Here is a 21584-nt window from a genome sequence, read left to right as displayed (position 1 = left end):
TATCTGTGCTCAAGTAACCATCCAATCAATTCCTTTCACCTATGTATATGTAACCACACTGATACAATTAACACCCACAGTCAGAGCATCGAAAGGGTCTCTAATCAGTGTGACTGCAATGGTGTCTCAGCAGGTTGGATGACTCCGTGAATCCTTTCGCACACTCAGAGCAAGTGAACGGTCTCTCTCCTCTGTGTGAATTCGGCGGTGCTTCCGCAGGCTGGATGTAGCAGCAAATTCCTTCTCGCACTCAGAACAGGTGAAAGGCCTCTCCCCAGTGTGAACACGCTGGTGTCTCAGCAGGTTGGATGATTCAGTGAATCCTTTCTCACACAGAGAGCAGGAGAACGGCCTCTCCCCGGTGTGAACTCACCGGTGCTTCCATAGGCTGGATGAATTTGGGAATCCCTTCCCACATTCAGAGCAGGAGAATGGCCTCTCTCCAGTATGAACACGTCGGTGTGCCCGCAGGCTGGTTGTCCGAGTGAATCCCTTCCCACACACGGAGCAAGTGAATGGTCTCTCTCCGGTGTGCGCTATCTGGTGCCGCAGAAGGTTGGTTAACCAAGTGAATCCCTTCTCACACACGGGGCAAGTGAATGGCCTCTCCCCAGTGTGAACAACACTGTGGTTCTGCAGGGTGGATGATTCATTGAATCCCTTCCCACAGACGGAGCAGATGAACGGCCTCTGCCCAGTGTGAACGCGTTGGTGCAACCGCAGGTGTGATGACTGAGTGAATCCCTTGCCACACACGGAGCAGGTGAACGGCCTCTCCCCGGTGTGAACTCGCTTGTGTGTAACCAGATGTGATGAGTGATTGAATCCCTTGCCACACTGAGAGCAGGTGAATGGCCTCTCCCCCGTGTGAATGCGTCGATGAATTTCGAGTGCAGATGGGGAACGGAATCTCTTCCCACAGTCCTCACATTTCCACGGTTTCTCTATGGTGCAGGTGTCCTTGTGTCTCTGCATGTTCGCCAATCAGCTGAAGCCTCATCTGTACACAGAATATGTGTACGGCCTCTCTCCGCTGTGAATGGTGCAATATTTTTTCAGGCTGTGTAACTGGTTAGAGCTCCCTCCAGTCAATCCACTGAAACACTCGCACTCAGGGGTGCGTGTCTCTGTGTTTTTCCATTCACATTGATGTTTAAAAATGTCAGAAAGAGACAGAGCGTCGGTGAGTTTCTAGCTTTGATGGGGAAATCAATCCCTTCCCACAGTCCCCACATTTCCACGGTTTCTCAGAGGACCTGATGTCCTTGTGTCTCCCCAGGCTGGACAATCAGTTGAAGCCTTGTTCACAAGCAGAACACATGAATGATTTCTCCCTGCTGTGAATGGTGTGATTTTTATTCAGTCTGTGTAACTGATTAAAACTCTTTCCACAGTCAGTGCACTGGAACACTCTCATTCGGGTGTGTGAATGTCTTGGTGCTTTGTCAGTCACAGTGATGTTTGAACTCTTTTTCCACAGACAGAATAGACAAACGTTTACCCTTCCTCATACAAAGGCCAGTGATGTTCAGGTTCTGCTGAATCAAGTGACAGTGAGATCCTCCCCTTCTAGCCGCCTGTAAAATGAGTTTACAGAAGTTATCACTGTAAATACAGGATATTTTCTTTTATTCATTCATGGGATGTGGGCTTCGCTGGCTGGGCCAGCATTTATTGCCCATTCCTAGTTGCTCTTGAGAAGGTGGTGGTGAGCTGCCTTCTTCAGCTGCTGCAGTCCATGTGGTATTAAATATATAAATTCAGAACAGAGAATTCTAGTTTCTATGGAACATTTTTCCCTCTCATTCCTCCCAAATCTATAAATCTCTGTCCCACACACTCCTCTCCCTCTCTGCTCATTGTTCCAGACTCAGTGACCAGTCTCCAACTTATTCTTTTCTCCTCTCCAGATTCTCTCTCCTCCTGTCCTTAAACTGGTGACTCAGGCTGTGGATCAATCCCACTCCTTCACTCTAATTCTACCAAATACTTTGCCTCAAAACAACAAATTACCTTCATTGACTTTAGCAGTGATGTTAAATGAACGGAAATAACCACCTTTTCCCATTTGGGCCTCTGGTTCAGTTTGGTGCCGCAGAGAAGCAGGAAGCGGCGGATGGTGATTCCGGACCAACAGGAAGAGAGGGGGCGGGGCTGGAGGACCGAGTTGGAGCTGGAGGACCGAGTTCGGGCTGCTGGTCCTCCAACCAATCGGAGTGAATGAGGGGCGGGGCCCTAACCGCACGACCCGGCGCATGCGTTTTGTGGGGCAGAGATTGGGGCATGCGCAGTGCGGGTGCTGGACGATGTCCTGTTGAATCCGTGGGGGAGAGATGACTTGAGGCAGGAGAGGAATAGAGGTGGCTGGTGGATTTGGAGGCTTCAGAAACACCTCATATAGGCTCCCATATCCCGTGTTTTCAACAAGCGGAACAGCAGTTGAGGGGTTTCTGATGACAGGCCCGAGGGTAACGGCCGCACCGCCATCTTGAGAAGGGAGGGCGTGCAGCCGGGCGCATGCGCGGCGACAGGGATGATGGGATTTGGAACCAGGAAATTCAAACCAAAGATCCCATCAGGATCTGAGCAAGTCAGAAACAGAAATACCTGGCAAAACTCAGCAGGTCTGGCAGCATCGGCGGAGAAGAACAAAGTTGACGTTTCGAGTCCTCATGACCCTTCAACAGAACTAAGTAAAAATAGGAAAGGGGTGAAATATAAGCTGGTTTAAGGGTGGTGGGGAGAAGGGGGGGGTTGTTGGGACAAGCAAGCAGTGATAGGAGGAGATAACCAAAAGATGTCACAGACAAAAGAACAAAGAGGTGTTGAAGGTGGTGATATTATCTAAAAGAATATGCTCATTAAGAGTGGAGAGCAGGACAAGCAAGGTACAGATAGCTCTAGTGGGGGTGGGGTGAAATAAGACTAAAAGGGCATAAAAGGTATAGATAAACAATGGGTGGAAATACATTTAAAAGTAATGGAAATAGGTGGGAAAAGAAAAATCTATATAAATTATTGGAAAAAACAAAAAGGAGGGGGAAGAAACGGAAAGGGGGTGGGGATGGAGGAGGGAGTTCAAGATCTAAAATTGTTGAACTCAATATTCAGTCCGGAAGGCTGTAAAGTACCTAGTCGGAAGATGAGGTGCTGTTCCTACAGTTTGCGTTGAGCTTCACTGGAACAATGCAGCAAGCCAAGGACGTAAGTCCCTCAATTCACCAGGACCTGGGTATCATCTGCATCTGATTGTGGAAGGACAAACAGGGCTGCCTTCTCTGTTTGTGGTAAGTGTGACCCCGGTGTGACTGCACGAATGAGTTTCCAGCTCTGATGGGTAACTGAAAACCTTTCCACAGTCCCCACATTTCCAGTTTCTCTCCAGTGTGACTGCGCTGGTTTTGTGTTCGGGCAGAAGAGCTGAAGCCTCGTCCACACACACAAAACACGTATACGGTTTATCCAGGCTGGAAACGGGTCCCTTTGCTTCCATGTTCAAAGGCCGATGATATTCAGATCCTCATGACTCTGTCAGAACTTGATATGATGTTCGGTTTGTGTTTCCCATCTGTAAATCCACCTCTTCCAACACGTTGAAAAATGAATTTAAAACAGGACAAGGGAGTGTGAGGGAATCACAAAAACAGAAAGGCAGGTTGTGATACTGAGCTGAATGAATCTGGTAATTTGGGGGCTAGAATAAAGTGGGCAGAGCTTCAGGTTCCCAGTGACCAGGAGAGAAAATCATTGATTCGTTGATTTTATTCTAACTCTCCACACAGGCACCAGAGAACTGAACCTAGCCAGAGTAGAGGGAGGGAGGGAGATAACTGGGAAATGGCAGAGATGGTGAGATGGTTTTGAATATCAGCCCAGGGAGGAGGGAGAGTGTGTAGGATGGGGATTTACAGTTTCGGGGAACAAGAGAGGGAAAAATGTTCGATAGTGACTTGAATTGTCTGTTCTGAATTTTCACCCTGTACTTATTGTTGACTTTGCTAAACTCCTTTTACAGGGCATTATAAGGGGAGGATGCGCAAATGGAAAATTCAAACCAAACATCACATCAGGATCTGACATAGTCACTGGATTCATCATTGAATATCATTGGCCTTTGCATATGGAAAGGGAAACGTTTGTCCGTTCTGTCTGAGGGAAAAGATTTCAAGCATCAATGTGATTGCAAAAGCACCGAGACACAGATATCTGAGTGGGAGTGTTGCAGTGAACTAACTGTGGAAAGAGCTTTAACCAGTTACACAGCTTGAAAAAATATCACACTATTCACAGCGGGGAGAAATCATGTACGTGTTGTGTGTGTGGACAAGGCTTCAGCTGGACATGCAACCTGGAGAAACTCAAGGACATCCACGCCATGGAGAAACCATGGAAATGTGTGGACTGTGGGAAGGGATTCAATAACCCATCCAAGCTGGAAACTCATCGATGCACTCACACTGGGGAGAGGCCATTCACCTGCTGTGTGTGTGGGAAGGGATTCACTCAGTCATCTATCCTGCTGACACACCAGCGAGTTCACACTGGGGAGAGACCATTCATTTGTTCTGTATGTGGAAAGGGGTTTAGTTGTGCATCCCATCTTGTGACACACGAGCGAGTTCACACTGGGGAGAGGCCGTTCACCTGCTCTCTCTGTGGGAAGCGATTCACTGTTTCATCCCGTCTTCTGTCACACGAGCGAGTTCACACCGGAGAGAAGCCATTCAGCTGCTCCGAGTGTGGGAAAGGATTCATTTCCTCATCCCTCCTTCTGGCACACCAGCGAGTTCACACTGTGGAGAGGCCGTTCACCTGCTTGCTGTGTGGGAAGGGATTCACTGTTTCGTCCAGGCTGTTAACACACCAGGGCATTCACAATGGAGAGACACCATTCACCTGTTCCATCTGTGGAAAGGGTTTCACTCACATCTGCTGAGACACCAGCGTGTGCACATTTAGAGGAGGCTCTTACTGCTGCTATTTATCTGCTCCGTGTGTGGGAAGGGATCTACTTGTTCAGCCACCTCTTGACACATCAACATCTTCACTCTGATAAAAGACGTTTCAAATGCTCTGACTGAGAAGAGCTTCACAATTACAAATAACCTGCTGAAACTTCAAGAGGACATCAACAGGCTGCTGGATTGGGCAGGCACAAAGCCTGACAAAATTCAACACAGAAAAATGTGAGGTGGTACACTTCGATAGGAAGATTGAGGAGAGACTGATCATGTTAAACATTAATGAACAGTGAGAGCTGTGTAAGAAGATGGGGCTGTTGAGGGTATTTTGAGAAATTAGGCATTGCAAGCATTAAATGGTCAGAAACATTTCTCTGAATAGATTCTCTGTGCAATGAGATGTACTGCCTTGGACTTTCTACTGCCTCAAGGTTTTGAATGTGTGAGAAGTGGCTTTGGTGTTGCAAAAACTCCCTTATTATCCTGAGGAAAGAACAAGCGGAAGTTCTTCTTTGATTGTGGAAATACAGCGAGCTCTTGTAAACCTGGGGAATATTATCAATTAGAAATCCTTGTTACTAATTTCCAGCATTCAGCTTTGACACAGTTAGAACACTCGTCACCATGAAGGTCCTGGGTTACCTCAGCACCATGGAAACAGACACCCAGTTTGTGTTTGTGCTCAGGCCCAGGGTGAAAAGCCAATAGGGGGAGGCTCAGGAACTCTACCCAGAGACAGAACCTACTAGGCTAATGATTGGCTAGAATGGGACTATAGGAGATCAATGATTGGATGGATTTTTCGTGATTCCAGGTTTGGGGATTTATCCCAGTGGGTTTGAGACATTCTCAGTTTGGAAAGGTCAGGAAGGTCACTGCTCCAAATTGGCTTAAACACGGATGTGAATCAGAGAAATGAGGCCCCTCCTACATCCCAATGGACAATAGTGCAGAATCAAATTCTTCTTTGTACTTTATAAACTGCTGCTCAAACACAATGTACTAAGTTTAACCTGAATAACTGTTACCAACATGTAGCCATCTTACAACCATTGAGCAGATCGTCATCAGAACAGGATGGTGCAAGCGCTATACAAATGCAAGCTGTTGTTGATATTGACTGTGGGCGGATTCAGTTTCCCATCTGAGCTGGAAACTTGGTCCAGTCCTGCCAGGGAGAGGGTGTTCACCAACTGCATGAGGTAAAGGATTAACTTGCTCACTCCATCTACTGGCAGGACAGACACATTGAGAAACGGTTCAGAAACTTCACGCATGTGAAGGGATTTCCGCCAGTTTTCTCACCTGTTAACATCCCAGTTTAAAAAGATCAAATGGTTCAGTGCATTGTTACTGGAGAGAGGCTGTTTAAATGTTCTGTGTGTGAGCAGAGATTCACTCGTTCATCCGACCTGCTGAGACAACAGTGAGTTCACATCTGACTGTCGGGGTTAGATTTTGCTGTTATTTCTGCTGTTTGGGGGACCCTCGATTCTTCACTAACCCCCATTCCTTCTGGTGGATAATGGAGGGTCTGTGCACTTGGGCTTCTGTATAATTTTGCTCCTCATTATACTGATTGGCCCTCCAGCCCGAACCTCCACCGATCACAGAACAAAATTCACAAACTGCAACCTCCAGTGGTGGGACATTTGCCCAGCATTCCCCACGGTGGGGAATGTCCCCTATCTACACCACAGGAGACCAGTGCACAGGCACAGTTTCAAACAGGGTTTGGAGCATGCTCAGTGTGAGTGATGGCCATGGATGACACTTGTTTTTCGTATCTGCAGTCGGTAAGCAGTCGAGGGGAGACAGAGGGAGTGATGGAGCCGGCTGGTGGGTGAGGAAGCTTCACAAATACTTTCTGTAGGCCGCAAACCCCAAATCCATGTTTGCACCGGTCCGGCATTCCCCAGTGACAGGCCCGGGTTAGGGGGACAGTGTGCAGCAGGGCGCATGCACGATCATCCTGGGCCAGGAAACAGGAGAGAATATTGTGAATTTCACAGAATCACAGAATGGTTACAGCACAGAAGGAGGCCAGTCAGCCCATCATGTCTGTGCTGGCTCTCCGAACAAGCAATTCACCTCGTGCCATTCCCCTGCCTTCTCCCTGTAACCCTGTTCACCCTTCCCCTTCAAATAATAATTCAGAGTTTGTATCCTGGGCTGACAGTGGTGGATTTTGGAAACTCAAAATCAGGGATTAGAAGGAGAGGATTTACACACAGCAAACTCAAAGCAAGAGAAATGTTTGTTCTGTCCTTGGTGATTGTTTTTGTAAAAACCTTAAACAGGGGAATTACAGACAGGAAACTCAAACCAAGCTTCATATCAAGATCTGACAGAGTAACTAGATTCAGAAGGACCTGAATATCACGGCCTTTGAATCTGGAAGGAGAAATGTTTCTCTGTTCTGGCTGCAGGAAAAGATTTCAAACATCAGTGTAACTGGAAAATCACCGAGACACACACACACACTCGAGTGAGAGTGTTCCAGTGCACTGACTGTGGCAAGAGCTTTAACCAGTCACAGAACCTGAGGAAACATCACACCATTCACAGTGGGGAGAGACTGTACACGTGTTCTGTGTCTGGTCGAAGTGTGAACTGATCATCCAACCTGGAGAGGCACAAGGGCATCAACACCATGGAGAAACCGTGGAAATGTGGGGACTGTGAGAAGAGATTCAGTTCCCCATCCCACCTGGAAGCTCATCGATGCACTCACACTGGGGAGAGGCCGTTCACCTGCCCCATGTGTGGGAAGGGATTCACTCGGTTGTCCTGCCTTCAGACACACAAACTTGTTCATTCTGATAAACCGTTTACATGTTCTGACTGTGAGAAGAGCTTGAAAAGAAAACCAGATTTGCTGACTCACCAACGTATTCACACTGGGGAGAAACCGTTCACCTGCTCTGTGTGTGGAAATGGATTCACTCAGTCATCCAGCCTCCTGACACACCAACAAGTTCACACTGGGGAGAGGCCATTCAACTGCTCCATATGTGGGAAGAGATTCATTAATTAATCCCACCTACAGAGACACCAGCGAGTTCACAAGTAAATGCAGGGTTTCGATCTTGATATTATTGCTTCTGTTAGTCACATCCAGAACTGAACCATGTTCATTTTGATACTTGGTGTTTGTTTCTGCTGATGTTAATGACCCCAATAACTGGGCTGGAGATTAATATTCTGGATAAACATCAAATAAACCAGCTTGGTGTCAAACACAGTGTGTGGAATATTTGTCTTCTCCAGGATAAGAGAAGATTAATTGAAATCCTGTTCTTGACTGTTCCATTTTTGGGCCTTTTCTCCTCTGTTAAAGTAGGATTTGTATTTCTGCAGAGCCTTTCATGACATCAGGATGTCCCAAAGCATTTTACAGCCAATGAAATTCCTTTGAAGTGCAGTCGATGTTGGAATGTAGGAAATACAGCAACTCATTTGTACACAGCAAGATCCCACAGACAAGAAGTTGATAATACCCAGATAGTCTGCTTTAGTGATATTGATTGAGGGACAAATATTGACCAAGAATCTGGGGAGAAATCTCCTGCTCTTTGAAATAGCCCCAATGGATCTCTTACACCTGCCCGTTCCATCTCATCTGAAAGACAGGACCTCAGACATTGCAGGGCTCTCTCAGTACTGCAGTGGGATGTCAGCCTAGATTTTATGTTCAAATTCTAGAGGTGGATTTGAACCCACAACCTCCTGACTCAGACATGAGAATGCAACCTCTGAGCCATGGCTAACACCTCATCATTACTTTGGATTTTTCCAGTTCTCAGAACCTTGGCCACTTTCATGGACAGCTTCCAGCTCCCCTTACCTTCTAGAGTGCCTCTTCTCACCCGGATACCCTGGGGAGGTATCAGTAACACACCCGTGTTCCTGCCCTCGGAGTGTTTGATGGGACAGTGTAGACAGAGAGCTGGAGGGACAGTGAGTGTCCTGGACATTATTGTACAGTCTGCTCCATATCCCATTCCTGGCTCTGAGTCTTTTGGTGATGATTTGAATTTGATGTCCTCTAGTTACTGACTCACCGACTGGTGGAAACAGTTTTTCCTCATTTACCTGATGAAATGTTGAACCTCTCCCTCAGATCTCCAATCGGCCTTTGTTCTAATGAAAAGAGCCCCAGTTTCTCTAATCTCTCCTGATAACTAAAGCCTCTCTTCCCTGGGATCATCTCAGTGAATCGCTTCTGCACCCTCTCCATGGCCTTGACATCCTTCCTGGTGTAAGATCCCCAAAACTTGACTCAATATTCTAACCGCAGCCTAGCCAATGATTTGCACAGGTTTACATGACCTCTGTCCTTTTGAACTCTACACCCCGAATTATAAAACCCAGGATTTTACCAACTTGTCCTCCCACCATTAAAGGTTTGTGTCTCTGAATACCTTGTAGGTTTTAGAGGTATTAACACAACATGACTAAAATACATTGACATCCAATGTCTGATCTAACGTATATTATGGGATAGAGAAGTTTAGTCAGAGTTAGAAACTCAAACAGACTCTTCACTGCAGACAGGTCACCATGGAAACACTGATAAGACATTCCATTCCACAGAATCGACTCATTGGAAACTCTAATCAGATTAGGGGAAAGGACAGAGTTTGTCTGTTATTAACCACAACAGAAATGTAAACAAAGTGAGGAATGGAATAGATTAGATTATCATCTATGATGTTTATATCTATAATGTAAAACTAAAAGAAATAACAGAATTAAGAGTAGGCAGGGGAGTTTAGGGAGAATGAGAAAATTACTGAAGAAAAGTAACTGCTGGGAACGAGGGAAGGTGTCCTTGTAAATCACGGATTAGAGAAATTCCAGCTGTCTTTTCCTCACTTCCTGCCAAAACCCAACAGAGGAGACAAAGAGTCAGGGGCCAGAGCTGGATCACTACAGAGTATAAAAGTGAAGGGTTCTGATGTAAGGGTGCAATCAGGACTGAAGATACCGGAGATCAAGCTCAGGGTGCCCGGGGTTCCATCCAGCTGGCTGACCATGTAAGTGACTGTGGATTGGATAAAGGGAGGCTTATGGCAGATACCCTGGGCTCAAAACAACGGAAGCCCAAGAGGAATATAGAATGTGTAGGGGGGAACATAAAAAGGAGATTAGGAGAGCAAAAAGGGGGCATGAAAAAACATTGGCAGGTAAAATAAAGGAAAATCCAAAGTTATTTTACAAGTACATTAAGAGTAAGAGGATAAGTAGGGAAAGAGTCGGGCCCATTAAGGACCACAGTGGTAATGTGTGTGTAGCCGGAAGAAGTAGGTAGGTTTCTAAATGAATGCTTTGTGTTTGTGTTCACAAGTGAGAGGGACGACGTGGGTATGGAAATCAGGTAGAAGGACTGTGATATAATTAAACAAATTAGAATTGAAAGGGAGGAGGTTCTAAATGGTCTGGCAGGCTTAAAAGGAGATATATCTCCAGGCCCAGATGAAATGTATCCCAGGCTGTTGAGTGAAGCAAGGGAGGAGATAGCAGGGGTGCTGGCAATAATTTTCAATACCTCTCTGGCCACAGGAGAGGTGCCAGAGGACAGCCAATGTGATACCATTATTCAAGAAGGGAGGAAGGTATAAATAGGGAACTACAGGCCGGTCAGTCTAACCTCAGTGGTGGGGAAACTATTGGAAGCAACTCTGAGGGACAGAATTAATCTACAGTTGGAGAGGCAGGGATTAATCAAGGACAGTCAGCATGGTTATTTTAAGGGGAGGTCATGTCTGACCAATTTGATTGAATTTTTTGAAGAGGTGACCAGGTGTGTAGATGAGGGCAGTGCATTTGACGTAGTCTACTTGGACTTCAGCAAGGCTGTTGATAAGATCCCGCATGGGAGACTGATAATGAAGATAAGAGCCCATGGGATCCAAGGCAATTTGGCAAATTGGATCCAGAATTGGCTGAGTGGCAGGAAGCAGACGGTGATGGTCGAGGGGTGTTTTTGTGACTGGATGCCTGTGTCCAGTGGGGTTCCACAGGGATTGGTGTTGGGTCCCTTGCTATTTGTGGTATATATAAACAATTTAGACTTGAATGTAGGAGGGTTGATCAGTAAGTTCGCGGATGGCATGAAAATTGGTGGGGTGGTAAATCGTGAGGAGGATAGCCTTAGATTACAGGAGGATATAGACAGGCTGTACAGATGGGCTGATCAGTGGCAAATGGAATTTAATCCAGAGAAGCGTGAGGTGATGCACTTGGGCAGGACAAACAAGGCACGGGAATAAAACGATGAATGGTAGGACCCTGGGAAGTACTGAGGATCAGAGTGACCTTGGTGTGCATGTCCACCGGTCCCTTAAGGTAGCGTGACAAGTGGTTAAGAAGGCATATGGGATACTTGCCTTTATTAGCCAAAGCATAGAATATAAGAACAGGGAGGTTATGCTGGAACTGAATAAAATGCTGGTTAGGCCACAGCTAGAGTATTGCGTGCAGTTCTGGAATCCGCATTATAGGAAGGAGGTGATTGCACTGGAGAGAGTGCAGAGGAGATTTACCAGGATGTTGTCTAGGCTGGAGAGTTTTAGTTGTGAGGGGAGATTGGATAGACTGGGGTTATTTTCCCTGGAGCAGAGGAGATTGAGGGGGGACATGATTGAGGTGTATAAAATTATGAGGGGCATAGATAGGGTAGACAGGAAGGAACTTTTCCCCTTGGTGGAGGGATCAATAACCAGGGGGCATAGATTTAAGGTAGGGGGAAGGAGGTTTTGAGGGGCTGTGAGGAAGAATTTTTTCACCCAGAGGGTGATGGGAATCTGGAACTCACTGCCTGAAAGGGTGGTAGAGGAAGAAACCCTCATAACATTTCAGAAGTATTTGGAAGTGCACTTGCGATGCCATGGCAATCAAAGCTATGGGCCTAGTGCTGGAAAATGGGATTAGAATAGTTCGGTACTTGCTTCAATGGCGCAGACGTGATGGACCGAAGGGCCTTTTTCTGTGCTGTAGACCTCTATGACTCTCTATGACACTTGGGACTTGGATGTTTACTCAGATTGATGGAACAATATAAAATAGAGTAGAGGGCGTGAATCTGCTCATTTCTTTATTTCTGTATTTCTTTAGAAGGTATTAAAGTTGCTGACATGAAACCTCATCAGTGTGTTTATTAATGAGAAAATGTAAACTAGAATCTTCCCTGTCTTTACTGTTCTGTTTCTCCAATCCTTCTAAACCATAAGCATTTAGTGAATATTTTAGCTTTTTAATTGAGGAAATATATCACTTCATATTTTCTGTGTTAAATTTAATCTGACATGTTACCTGCACGAGTTACTAACCTATGTATTCACAGTGAGTCACTTATATTCCTCTTCACTGTTCTGCCCATTTCCTATTGTAAAATCATCTGGAAATTTTGATTTTAAACCCATAAAGCGAAACCCAATCATTCCTTTATATTGAGAAGAGCAATGGTCAAAACACCAACCCTGGGAGAGAACTGGATAGTCTGAAGAATATCCATTTGTCACTCCTTTCTTTAATTTATTTCCTGGGATGGGTATTGCAGGCAGTGCTAACATTTGTTGCCCATCCCTAATTGCCATTTGAGGGTAGTTAAGAGTCAACCACATTGCTGTGGTCTGGAGTCTCGTGTAGGCCAGGCCAGGTAAGGATGGCAGATTTCCTTCCCTAAAGGTCATGAGTGAACTTTTATATGGTTTCCTCTCCTCACTTCCTGCTTCAATTGCCCTCTGCAGTTCCATTCACCAATACCCAGAGCATTATTTGGTGACATGCCAATAAGGTAGTGATGCAAAATAAGAACTCATGGTGTAAGGGGTAACATATTAGCATGGATAGCAGATTAGTTAGCTAACTGGAAGCAGAGAGTAGCAATAAATGGGTCTTTTTCAGGTTGGCAAGCTGTGATGAGTGGAGTGCCTCAGGCATCAGTTCTGGAGCCTCACATATTTATATAACTCAACTATTTATATGTAAGTATATTTATATATCAGGATAAAAATATACTATTTGTATAGAACCTCTACTATTTAGAGAGAGTGGACAAGCAAATGGAGTATAATGTAGGAAAAGTGAACTTGTCCACTTTGGCAGGAAGAATAGAAAAGCAGAATATTATTTAAATGGAGAGAGACCACAGAGCTCTGAGGCAGAGAGATCTGGGTGCCCTGGTAAATGAATCAGAAAAGGTTAGTCTGCAGGTAGAGCAAGCGATTAGGAAGGCAAATGGAATGTTGTTGTCTATTACAAGGGGAATGGAATATAAAAGTAGGGATGTTTCACTACAGTTCTACAGGACATTGGTGAGACCACATCTGGAGTACTGTGTACAGTATTGGTCTCCTTATTTAAGAAAGGATATAAATGCATTAGAAGCGGTTCAGAGAAGGTAAACTTGGTTGATTTCTGGGATGAAGGGGGTTATCTTATGAAGAAAGGTTGGACAGGCTGGGCCTGTATCCATTGGCATTTAGAAAATGGAGAGGTGATCTTCCTGAAACATATAAGATCCTGAGAGGACTTGACAGGATAGATGCTGAAAGGATCTTTCCCCTCGGGGGAGAAACTAGAACGAGGGGGCACATTTTAAAATAAAAGGTCTCCCAATTAAGATGGAGATGAGAAGAATTTTTTTTCTCTCGGCCAGTTGTGAATCTTTGGAACTCTGTTCCCCAGAGAACAGTGGAGGCAGTGTCAATGAATATTTTAAAGGCAGTAGTAGATTTTTTTCTTATTCATTCATGAGATGTGGGTGCTACTGGCTAGACCAGCATTTGTTGCCCATCCCTAATTGCCCTTGAGAAGGTGGTGGTGAGTTGCCTTCTTGAACTACTGCAGTCCATGTGGCGTAGGTATACCCACAGTGCTGTTAGGGAGGGAGTTCCAGGATTTTGACCCAGCGACAGTGAAATAAAGGCAATATATTTCTAAGTCAGGATGTGAGTGGTTTGGAGGGGAACTTCCAGGTGGTGGTGTTCCCATCTATCTGCTGCCCTTGTCCTTCTAGATCACTTATAGGGTATGGAAGGTGCTGCCTAAGGAGCCTTGGTAAGTTTCTGCAATGAATCTTGTAGATGGTACACACTGCTGCCACTGTACTTAGGTGGTGGAGGGAGTCAATGTATGTGGATGGGGTGCCAATCAAGCGGGCTGCTTTGTCCTGGATGGTTTCGAGCTTCTTGAGTGTTGTTGGAGGTGCACTCATCCAGGCAAGTGGGGAGTATTCCATTACACTCCAGACTTGTGTCTCGTCGGTGGTGGGCAGACTTTGGGAAGTCAGGAGTTGAGTTCCTGGCCACACGATTCCAAGCCTCTGACCTGCTCTTGTGACCACAGTATTTATATCTTCAATGATGTGGTCAGTGGTAACCCCCAGGATGTTGACAGTGGGGGATTCACTGATGGTAATGCCCTTGAATGTAGAGGTTAGATTCTTTCTTGTTGGAGATGGTCATTGCCTGGCAGTTGTGTGGTGTAAGTGTTACTTGCCTCTTGTCAGCCCATGCCTGGATATTGTGCAGGTCTTGCTGTATTTGGACATGGATATTTCAGTATTTGAGGAGTCACAAATGGTTCTGAACATTGTACAATCATCAGCGAACATCCACACTTCTGACCTTATGATGGAAGGTCTGTCATTGATGAAGCAGCTGAAGATGATTGGGCCTAGGACACTACCCTGAGGAACTTGGCTAATCTTGACTAACAAAGGAGCCAAAGGTTATTGGGGGTAGCTGGAATGTGAAGTTGAGGCAAAAATCAGATCAGCCATGATGTTATTAAATGGCAGAATGGGCTCGAGGACCAGAGCCCTCTGTATTACTGAGTTCTACTCTCCACTTGTATTGTAGACTGTTTTCTATTCTTCCTGCCAGAGTGGACAAGTTCACATTTTCCCACGTTATACTCCATCTGTCAAATTTTTGCCCACGCACTTAACCTGTCCATATCACTTTGCAGACTCTCGACTTCCTCTTGACAACTTCTTTTCCTATCTCTATTCATGTCATCAGCAAATTTAGCTACCATACATTCGGACCCTTCATCCAAATCATTGATGTAGATTGTAAATTGTTGAGGACCCAGCAATGATCCCTGTGACACTCCGCTAGTTACAGCTTGCCAATCCGAAAAAGACAGATTTATCTCTGCTTTCTGCTTACTGTTAGCCAAGCAATCATTTATCTATGCTAATATGTTACCTCCTACACCATGTGTCTTTGTATTGTGCAACAATCTTTTATGTGGCACCTTATCAAATGCCTTCTGCAAATCCAAGTACACCATATCTGTTGGTTTCCCTGTATCCACCTTGAATGTTACTTCATCAAAAAACTCTAACAGATTAGTTAAACACAATTTCCCTTTCACAAAGCCATGTTGGTTCAACCTGATCAAATCTTGATTATCTAAGTATCCTGCTTTAACCTCCTCAATAATGGATTCTAGCATTTTCCTTATGATAGATGTTATGCTAACTGGCCTTTCGTTTCCTGCTTTCTGCCTCCTTCCTTTCTTGAATAACAATGTTGCTTTTGCTATTTTCCAATCCATTTCCAGAATCTAAGGAAATTTGGAAGAGTATAACCAATGCATCTGCAGTCTGTGCCGCCACTTCTTTTAAGATCTACCTATCTTGGTGTCATTGGCAAATGTAGAAACCATAAATTCAGTCCCTTTATCCAAATCATTGATGTAGATTGTAAATAGTTGAGGACCCAGCACTGAACCCTGTGGCACTCCAGTAGTCACATCTTGCCATCCTGAAAAAGAGCCATTTGTCCCTACTCTCTGCTTCCTGTTAGCTAACCAGCCTTCGCCCATGCTAATATTTTATCTTCTACACCATGTTCTCTAATCTTGTGTAGGAAGCTTTGATGTGGCACCTTATTAAATGGCTTTTGGAAATCCAAGTACACCACATCTACAGGCTCCCCTTTTTTCCACGTTGCTTGTTATTCCCTCAAAAAACTCTGATAAATTAGTTAAGTATGATTTCCCTTCACAAAGCCATATTGACTCTGCCTGATCATGTTATGATTTTCTAAGTATCGTGCTATAAACTCCTTAATGATGGATTCCAGCAATTTCCCTATGACGCATGTTAGGCTAATGGCCCTGAAAATTCCTGCTTCTGTCTTCATCCATATTTTCTTGAATAACGATATTACATTAGCTATTTTCCAAACCATTAGGACCTTTCCAGAATTTGAGGAATTTTGGAGGATTATAAATGATGCATCGACTGTCTCTGCAGCCACTTCTTTTAAGTTTAGTATTCTATACTAATTGTTTTAATAATTTTATATCTTGGCCCTATGGCCCCAGTCGTAATTGGATCACTAAACGGAATTTTCATTTCAACAACATCGCCTTTAAATGGCGGGGTTCTTACCCAGCATTCGCGGCGAAAGAGAATATGCCCTATACTCATTGCAGGAGGCCATTGCGCAGGCGCATTACCGGGCTGTGGCTAGAGCATGCGTATTGTGGGTGCTGAAGGGGGAGGGAGTCATCTCGACTGTGCAACGGGTGAGTAACAGTCGATTGTAGGAGGATAATGGAGGCGGTGGAATGGGTGGAAAGGCCTGCTAAACACCCAGTGGAGGCGTCAAGCACCAGAAAAGGAACCTACTTGTCTCGCGTTGGCCACAATTCGGGGCGGCATTTCCGGTTGGTGGCCCGCGTTCACGGTCGCCATCTTCATAGAGAGCAATGTGCAGCCGCCATATTTATAAGGGGCAATACTGGGCCAGGCAGCCAGAGGGAGTACACCGCTCAGCCCCGCCCACTTAATTCGGCAAACCCCGCCCTTAACAGGCACTCTGATTGGTGGGAGAACTAGATGACTTCATCAGTCCTCCAGTCCCGCTTCTTAGAAACAACTTCGCCTTCTGCTTCTCCACCTCTCTCCAGGCATTTGATACAGTGTCACACAACAGACTTGTGAGAAAAGTTATAACTCATGGAATAAAACGGACAGCAACAACATGGATACAGAATTGGCGGAATGACAGGAAATAAAGAGTAATGGTTAATGGATGTTTTCCGGGCTGGAGGAAGATTTGTAGTGGAGTTTCCGAGGGGTCGGTATTGGAACTCTTGCTTTTCCTGACAGATAAATGATTTAAACCTTGGTGTATAGTCACCAATATTATGATTTTGCATACAATACAAAACTTGGAAGCATTGTAAACTGTGAGGAGGCTAGCGTAGAACTTCAAAACGACATAGACAAGTTGATGGAAAGGGCGGAACAATGGCAGATGAAATTTAATGCAGCGAAGTCTGAGGTGATGCATTTCGTTTGGAAAATCTTGGAGAGACAATATTAAATAAAGGGTACAACACGAAAGGGGGTGTAGGAGCATAAGGGACCTGGGTGTCTATGCGCATATCATTAGAGGTGGCAGGACGGTTTAAGAGATTAGTTAATAGCACATATGGAATCCTGGACTTTATTAATAGGGGCACAGAATACTTGAGCAAGGAGGTTAGGCTGAGCTTATGTACTACACTAGTTAGACCTCAGCTGGAGTAATTTGGGCACTGCATTTCAGGAAGGATGTGAAGGCACTGGAGGGAGTGCAGAGGAGATTTACAAGAATGGATCCAGGGATGAGAGATTTCGGTTATGAAGATAGATTGGAGAAGTTGGGATGGTTCTCCTTGGAGAAAAGAAGGCTGAGAGGAGATTTGATAGACGTATTGAAAAGCATGAATAGATAGAGAGCAACTGTTCCCATTGGCAGAAGGATGGAGAACCAGAGGACACAGATTTAAGCTGATTGGTAAAAGAAGGAAAAAGTATATGAGAAAAAACTTTTTCACACAGCAAGTGGTTAGGGTCTGGAATGCACTGCCTGAGATTGTGTTGGAGTATCCATAAAAGTATCCAAGAAGGAATTAGATGATTATTTGAAAATAAACTATCTGCGGGGTTATGGGAGAAGGTAGGAGAAAGGCACTAGATGAAATGCTCATTCGGAGAGCCAGTGCAGACATGATGGGCCAAATGGAATCCTTCTGCACTGTAACAATTCTGTGATTCTCACTCTCTCTTTCTCTCTATCAGTCTCCTCTTATGGAGACCAAAGTCTTGTGTGGGCCCAGACCAGGCATGGCAGGTTTCCTCCTGAAGGGCATTACTGATCTAGTTGGGTTTTTATTACAATCCAGCAGCTTTTATGGCCACTTTTTGCTAGTGCCACAAATTGCCAGATTCATTCAGCTCAATTTCACAACCTGTTTTTGTGGGTTCTCTCTCACACTCTTTTCAATTTTAAATCCATTTCACAGGGTATTAGAAGGGAAGGATTTTCAGTCAGGAAACTCAAATCAAACATCATATCAGGATCTGACAGAGTCACCCAATTTATCGTAACCTGAATATTATCAGATTTTGAAATGGAAGGAAAAAACACCGTTCACAGTGGGGAGAGACAGTGGAAATGTGGGGACTGTGGAAAGGGATTCATAACCCTGTCTTTGCTGGAAATTCATCGACGCATTCACACTGGGCAGAGGCCGTACACCTGCTCCCAGTGTGGGAAGGGATTTACTCAGTCATCCAACCTGCTGACACATCAGCGGGTTCACACTTGGGAGAGACCATTCACCTGCTCAGAGTGTGGGAAGGGATTTACTCGGTCATCTGACTTGCTGACGCACCAGCGGGTTCACACTGGGGAGAGACCATTCACCTGCTCAGAGTGTGGGAAGGGATTTACTCGGTCATCTGACTTGCTGACGCACCAGCGGGTTCACACTGGGGAGAGGCCGTTTACCTGCTTTGAGTGTGGGAAGGGATTTACTCAGTCATCCAGCCTGCTGACACACCGGCGAATTCACACTGGGGAGAGACCGTTCAGCTTCTCTCACTGCGGCACTAGATTCAGGGAATCAGATGAACTCACTGTACACCAGCGCACTCACACTGCAGAGAGGCCGTTCACCTGCTCTGACTGTGGGAAGGGATTCACTCAGTCATTCAGCCTGCTGTCACACCAGCGAGTGCACACTGGAGGGAGACCTTTCATCTGCTCCAAGTGTGGGAAGGGATTCACTCAGTCACCTGACCTGCTGAAACACCAGCATGTTCATGAGTAACAACAGTGATTGAATTTTGATTGATGTTAATAAACTCCAGCCCAGTTATGGCACCTCCCCCTCCCCCAACAGGGCCATCTGTCACTTGTTTCTATGTTGTTCTTTCACAGAATGCTGACTCTTGTCCTGCTCTTCACACATTCTGCTTTCTTACCTTTGTGCCACTATCAGCACGTTCTTTAGTCTTCACCACTGCAATTAACACTCCTTTTGTCTTTTGTCCATGACATTTGTCTATCTCTCCTTAGCCTCCACCTGTCGCTGACCTATCCTGCTTTACTTGCTCCAGCCCCCTTAAACAGTATAAATTCCATCACATTTCAACTTCTCTTTAGCTCTAAAGAAGAGTCATGTGGACTTGAAACGTTAAGTCTGTTTCTCTCTCCACAGACGCTGTCAGACCTGCTGACCATTTCCAGCATTTCCAGTTTTTATTATGGCAGTTAAGTTGCTAATATAAGTCAAATAAATCATGTTGTGTTAAGCAGACAGTGTATTGAGTCTCTTTTTAATATCTCTAACACATGTTAGATCCTTTTGAAGGGTTTTCACTCTCCCCTGTCTCCCCCATCCTCCCCTCCAACAACAAATGTGAGGAGCTCATGGAGCTTCTTTGTCACTGAGATTGAGACAATCCGATCAGCTGCCTCTGCTGCTTCCCTCCCTTCCACTAGCCCACCTGGCTCTGAAGTTTTCCATTGTCCTAGCCCTGACTTGCAACTTTCTCTTGTTTCTTTCTGATCTATCACACCTGATTTCTCCATGGTGCAAGTTTCTTTGTGTCTCTCCAGGTTGGATGATCGATTGGAGCCTTGTCCACACACAACTTATGTGTGGTTTCTCCACACTTTGATTGTTGTGGTTTTATCAGGCTGTGAAACTGGTTAAAGCTCGTACCACACATAGTTCATTGAAAGACTCTCACTTTGATACGCGTGTCTCAGTACTTTTCCAATTTCAATGATAATTTAAATGCACAGGCAAAACAAACAATTATTTCTCCTTCAAAAACAAAAATAGCTGGAAAACTCAGCAGGTCTGACACCATCTGCGGAGAGGAATACAGTTAACGTTTCGAGTTCGTATGACTCTTCATTAGAAAAGTCAAATGGACTCAAAACGTTAACTGTATTCCTCTCCACAGATTCTGTCAGACCTGCTGAGTTTTTCCAGCTATTTTTATTTTTGTTTCAGATTTCCAGCAACTGCAGTATTTTGCTTTTATCTAATTATTTTTCGTCCCCTAATTGGAAGCTGACCATATATGAATGAAGTGATTGCATGAGATCTTGTTGAGATTTTTGGTTTGAGTTTCCTGCCTGCAAATCCTCCCCTTCTAACCCCATGTAAATTGAGTTTACAGAAGTTATCACTGTAAATACAGTATCAAAATTCAGAACAGACAATTCTAGTTTCTATGGAACATTCCCCCCCGCCCCTTCATTCCCACAATTCTATAAATCTCTGTCCCACACACTCCTCTCCCTCTCTGCTCATTGTTCCAGATTCAGTGTCCAGTCTCCAACTTATTCTTTTCTCCTCTCCAGATTCTCTCTCCTCTTGTCCTCAAACTGGTGACTCAGGCTGTGGATCAATCCCATTCCTTCACTCTAATTCTACCAAATAATGCACCTCACAACAACAAAAAAAAATTCTTTCGAGTTATCAACAGTCACAGATTGCAACTCTTTCGAGAGTAATCACAGTTCTTGGTTTCCGGGAGTGGAACATTAACCCACAACCCTCTGATTCAAAGGCGAGGGTGCTATGAACTGAGCCACAGCTGACACCTCCTTCACAACAACAAATCATCTGTAACGTTTTACACGGGGCAGTGGAATTTTAGACAAATCAGTTTTCAAAATGATGCGGAATTTCAGCCAATCAGAGAGGTCCAGGCTCAGCCCCGCCCCCTCATTCACTCCGATTGGTTAGAGGATCAGCCGCTCCCTTGTTTGGTCCTCCAATCCTGCCTCCTCTCCTATTGGGCCGGAGCTGCCTTCAATCAGCCGGGCATTGTGAGCTGTCAGGTGAGAAGTCACTGTCGGGAGCGGGTTAATAAACACCTGGGGGGGTGGGGGGGCGGGGTTAATAAACACGTGGGGGGGCGGGGTTAATAAACACGTGGGGGGCGGGGTTAATAAACACCTGGGGGGGTGGGGGGGCGGGGTTAATAAACACCTGGGGGGGCGGGGTTAATAAACACCTGGGGGGTGGGGGGGCGGGGTTAATAAACACCTGGGGGGGCGGGGTTAATAAACACCTGGGGGGGCGGGGTTAATAAACACGTGGGGGGCGGGGTTAATAAACACCTGGGGGGGTGGGGGGGCGGGGTTAATAAACACCTGGGGGGGTGGGGGGCGGGGTTAATAAACACCTGGGGGGGCGGGGTTAATAAACACCTGGGGGGGTGGGGGGCGGGGTTAATAAACACCTGGGGGGGTGGGGGGGCGGGGGTAATAAACCCCAGGTGAGGTGAGGTGAGGTGGGGTGGGG

The 21584-nt window shown here is 45.4% G+C and overlaps 1 protein-coding gene and 1 pseudogene across 1 annotated transcript; one reads left to right on the top strand and one right to left on the bottom strand.

Annotated features, from left to right (window-relative positions):
• LOC144674523 (uncharacterized) overlaps positions 1 to 1077 on the bottom strand; it is a 45586-nt pseudogene extending 44509 nt beyond the window's left edge.
• Positions 1078 to 4118: 3041 nt separating this feature from the next.
• On the top strand, positions 4119 to 19088 carry LOC144674530 (uncharacterized). The gene is given in 4 exon segments (XM_078535833.1): positions 4119 to 4916; positions 5551 to 5654; positions 7594 to 8030; positions 18413 to 19088. Coding segments are annotated over 4 exon segments (1758 nt in total). The 5' UTR covers positions 4119 to 4375.
• Positions 19089 to 21584: the final 2496 nt, after the last annotated feature.

The sequence above is a fragment of the Cetorhinus maximus genome, unplaced genomic scaffold (assembly GCF_964194155.1).
Source record: "Cetorhinus maximus unplaced genomic scaffold, sCetMax3.hap1.1 HAP1_SCAFFOLD_684, whole genome shotgun sequence".
In the NCBI taxonomy this organism is placed as follows: Eukaryota; Metazoa; Chordata; class Chondrichthyes; order Lamniformes; family Cetorhinidae; genus Cetorhinus; species Cetorhinus maximus.
The sequence above is the reverse complement of the archived record's forward strand: the minus strand, read 5'-3'. Positions and strand labels throughout refer to the sequence as shown.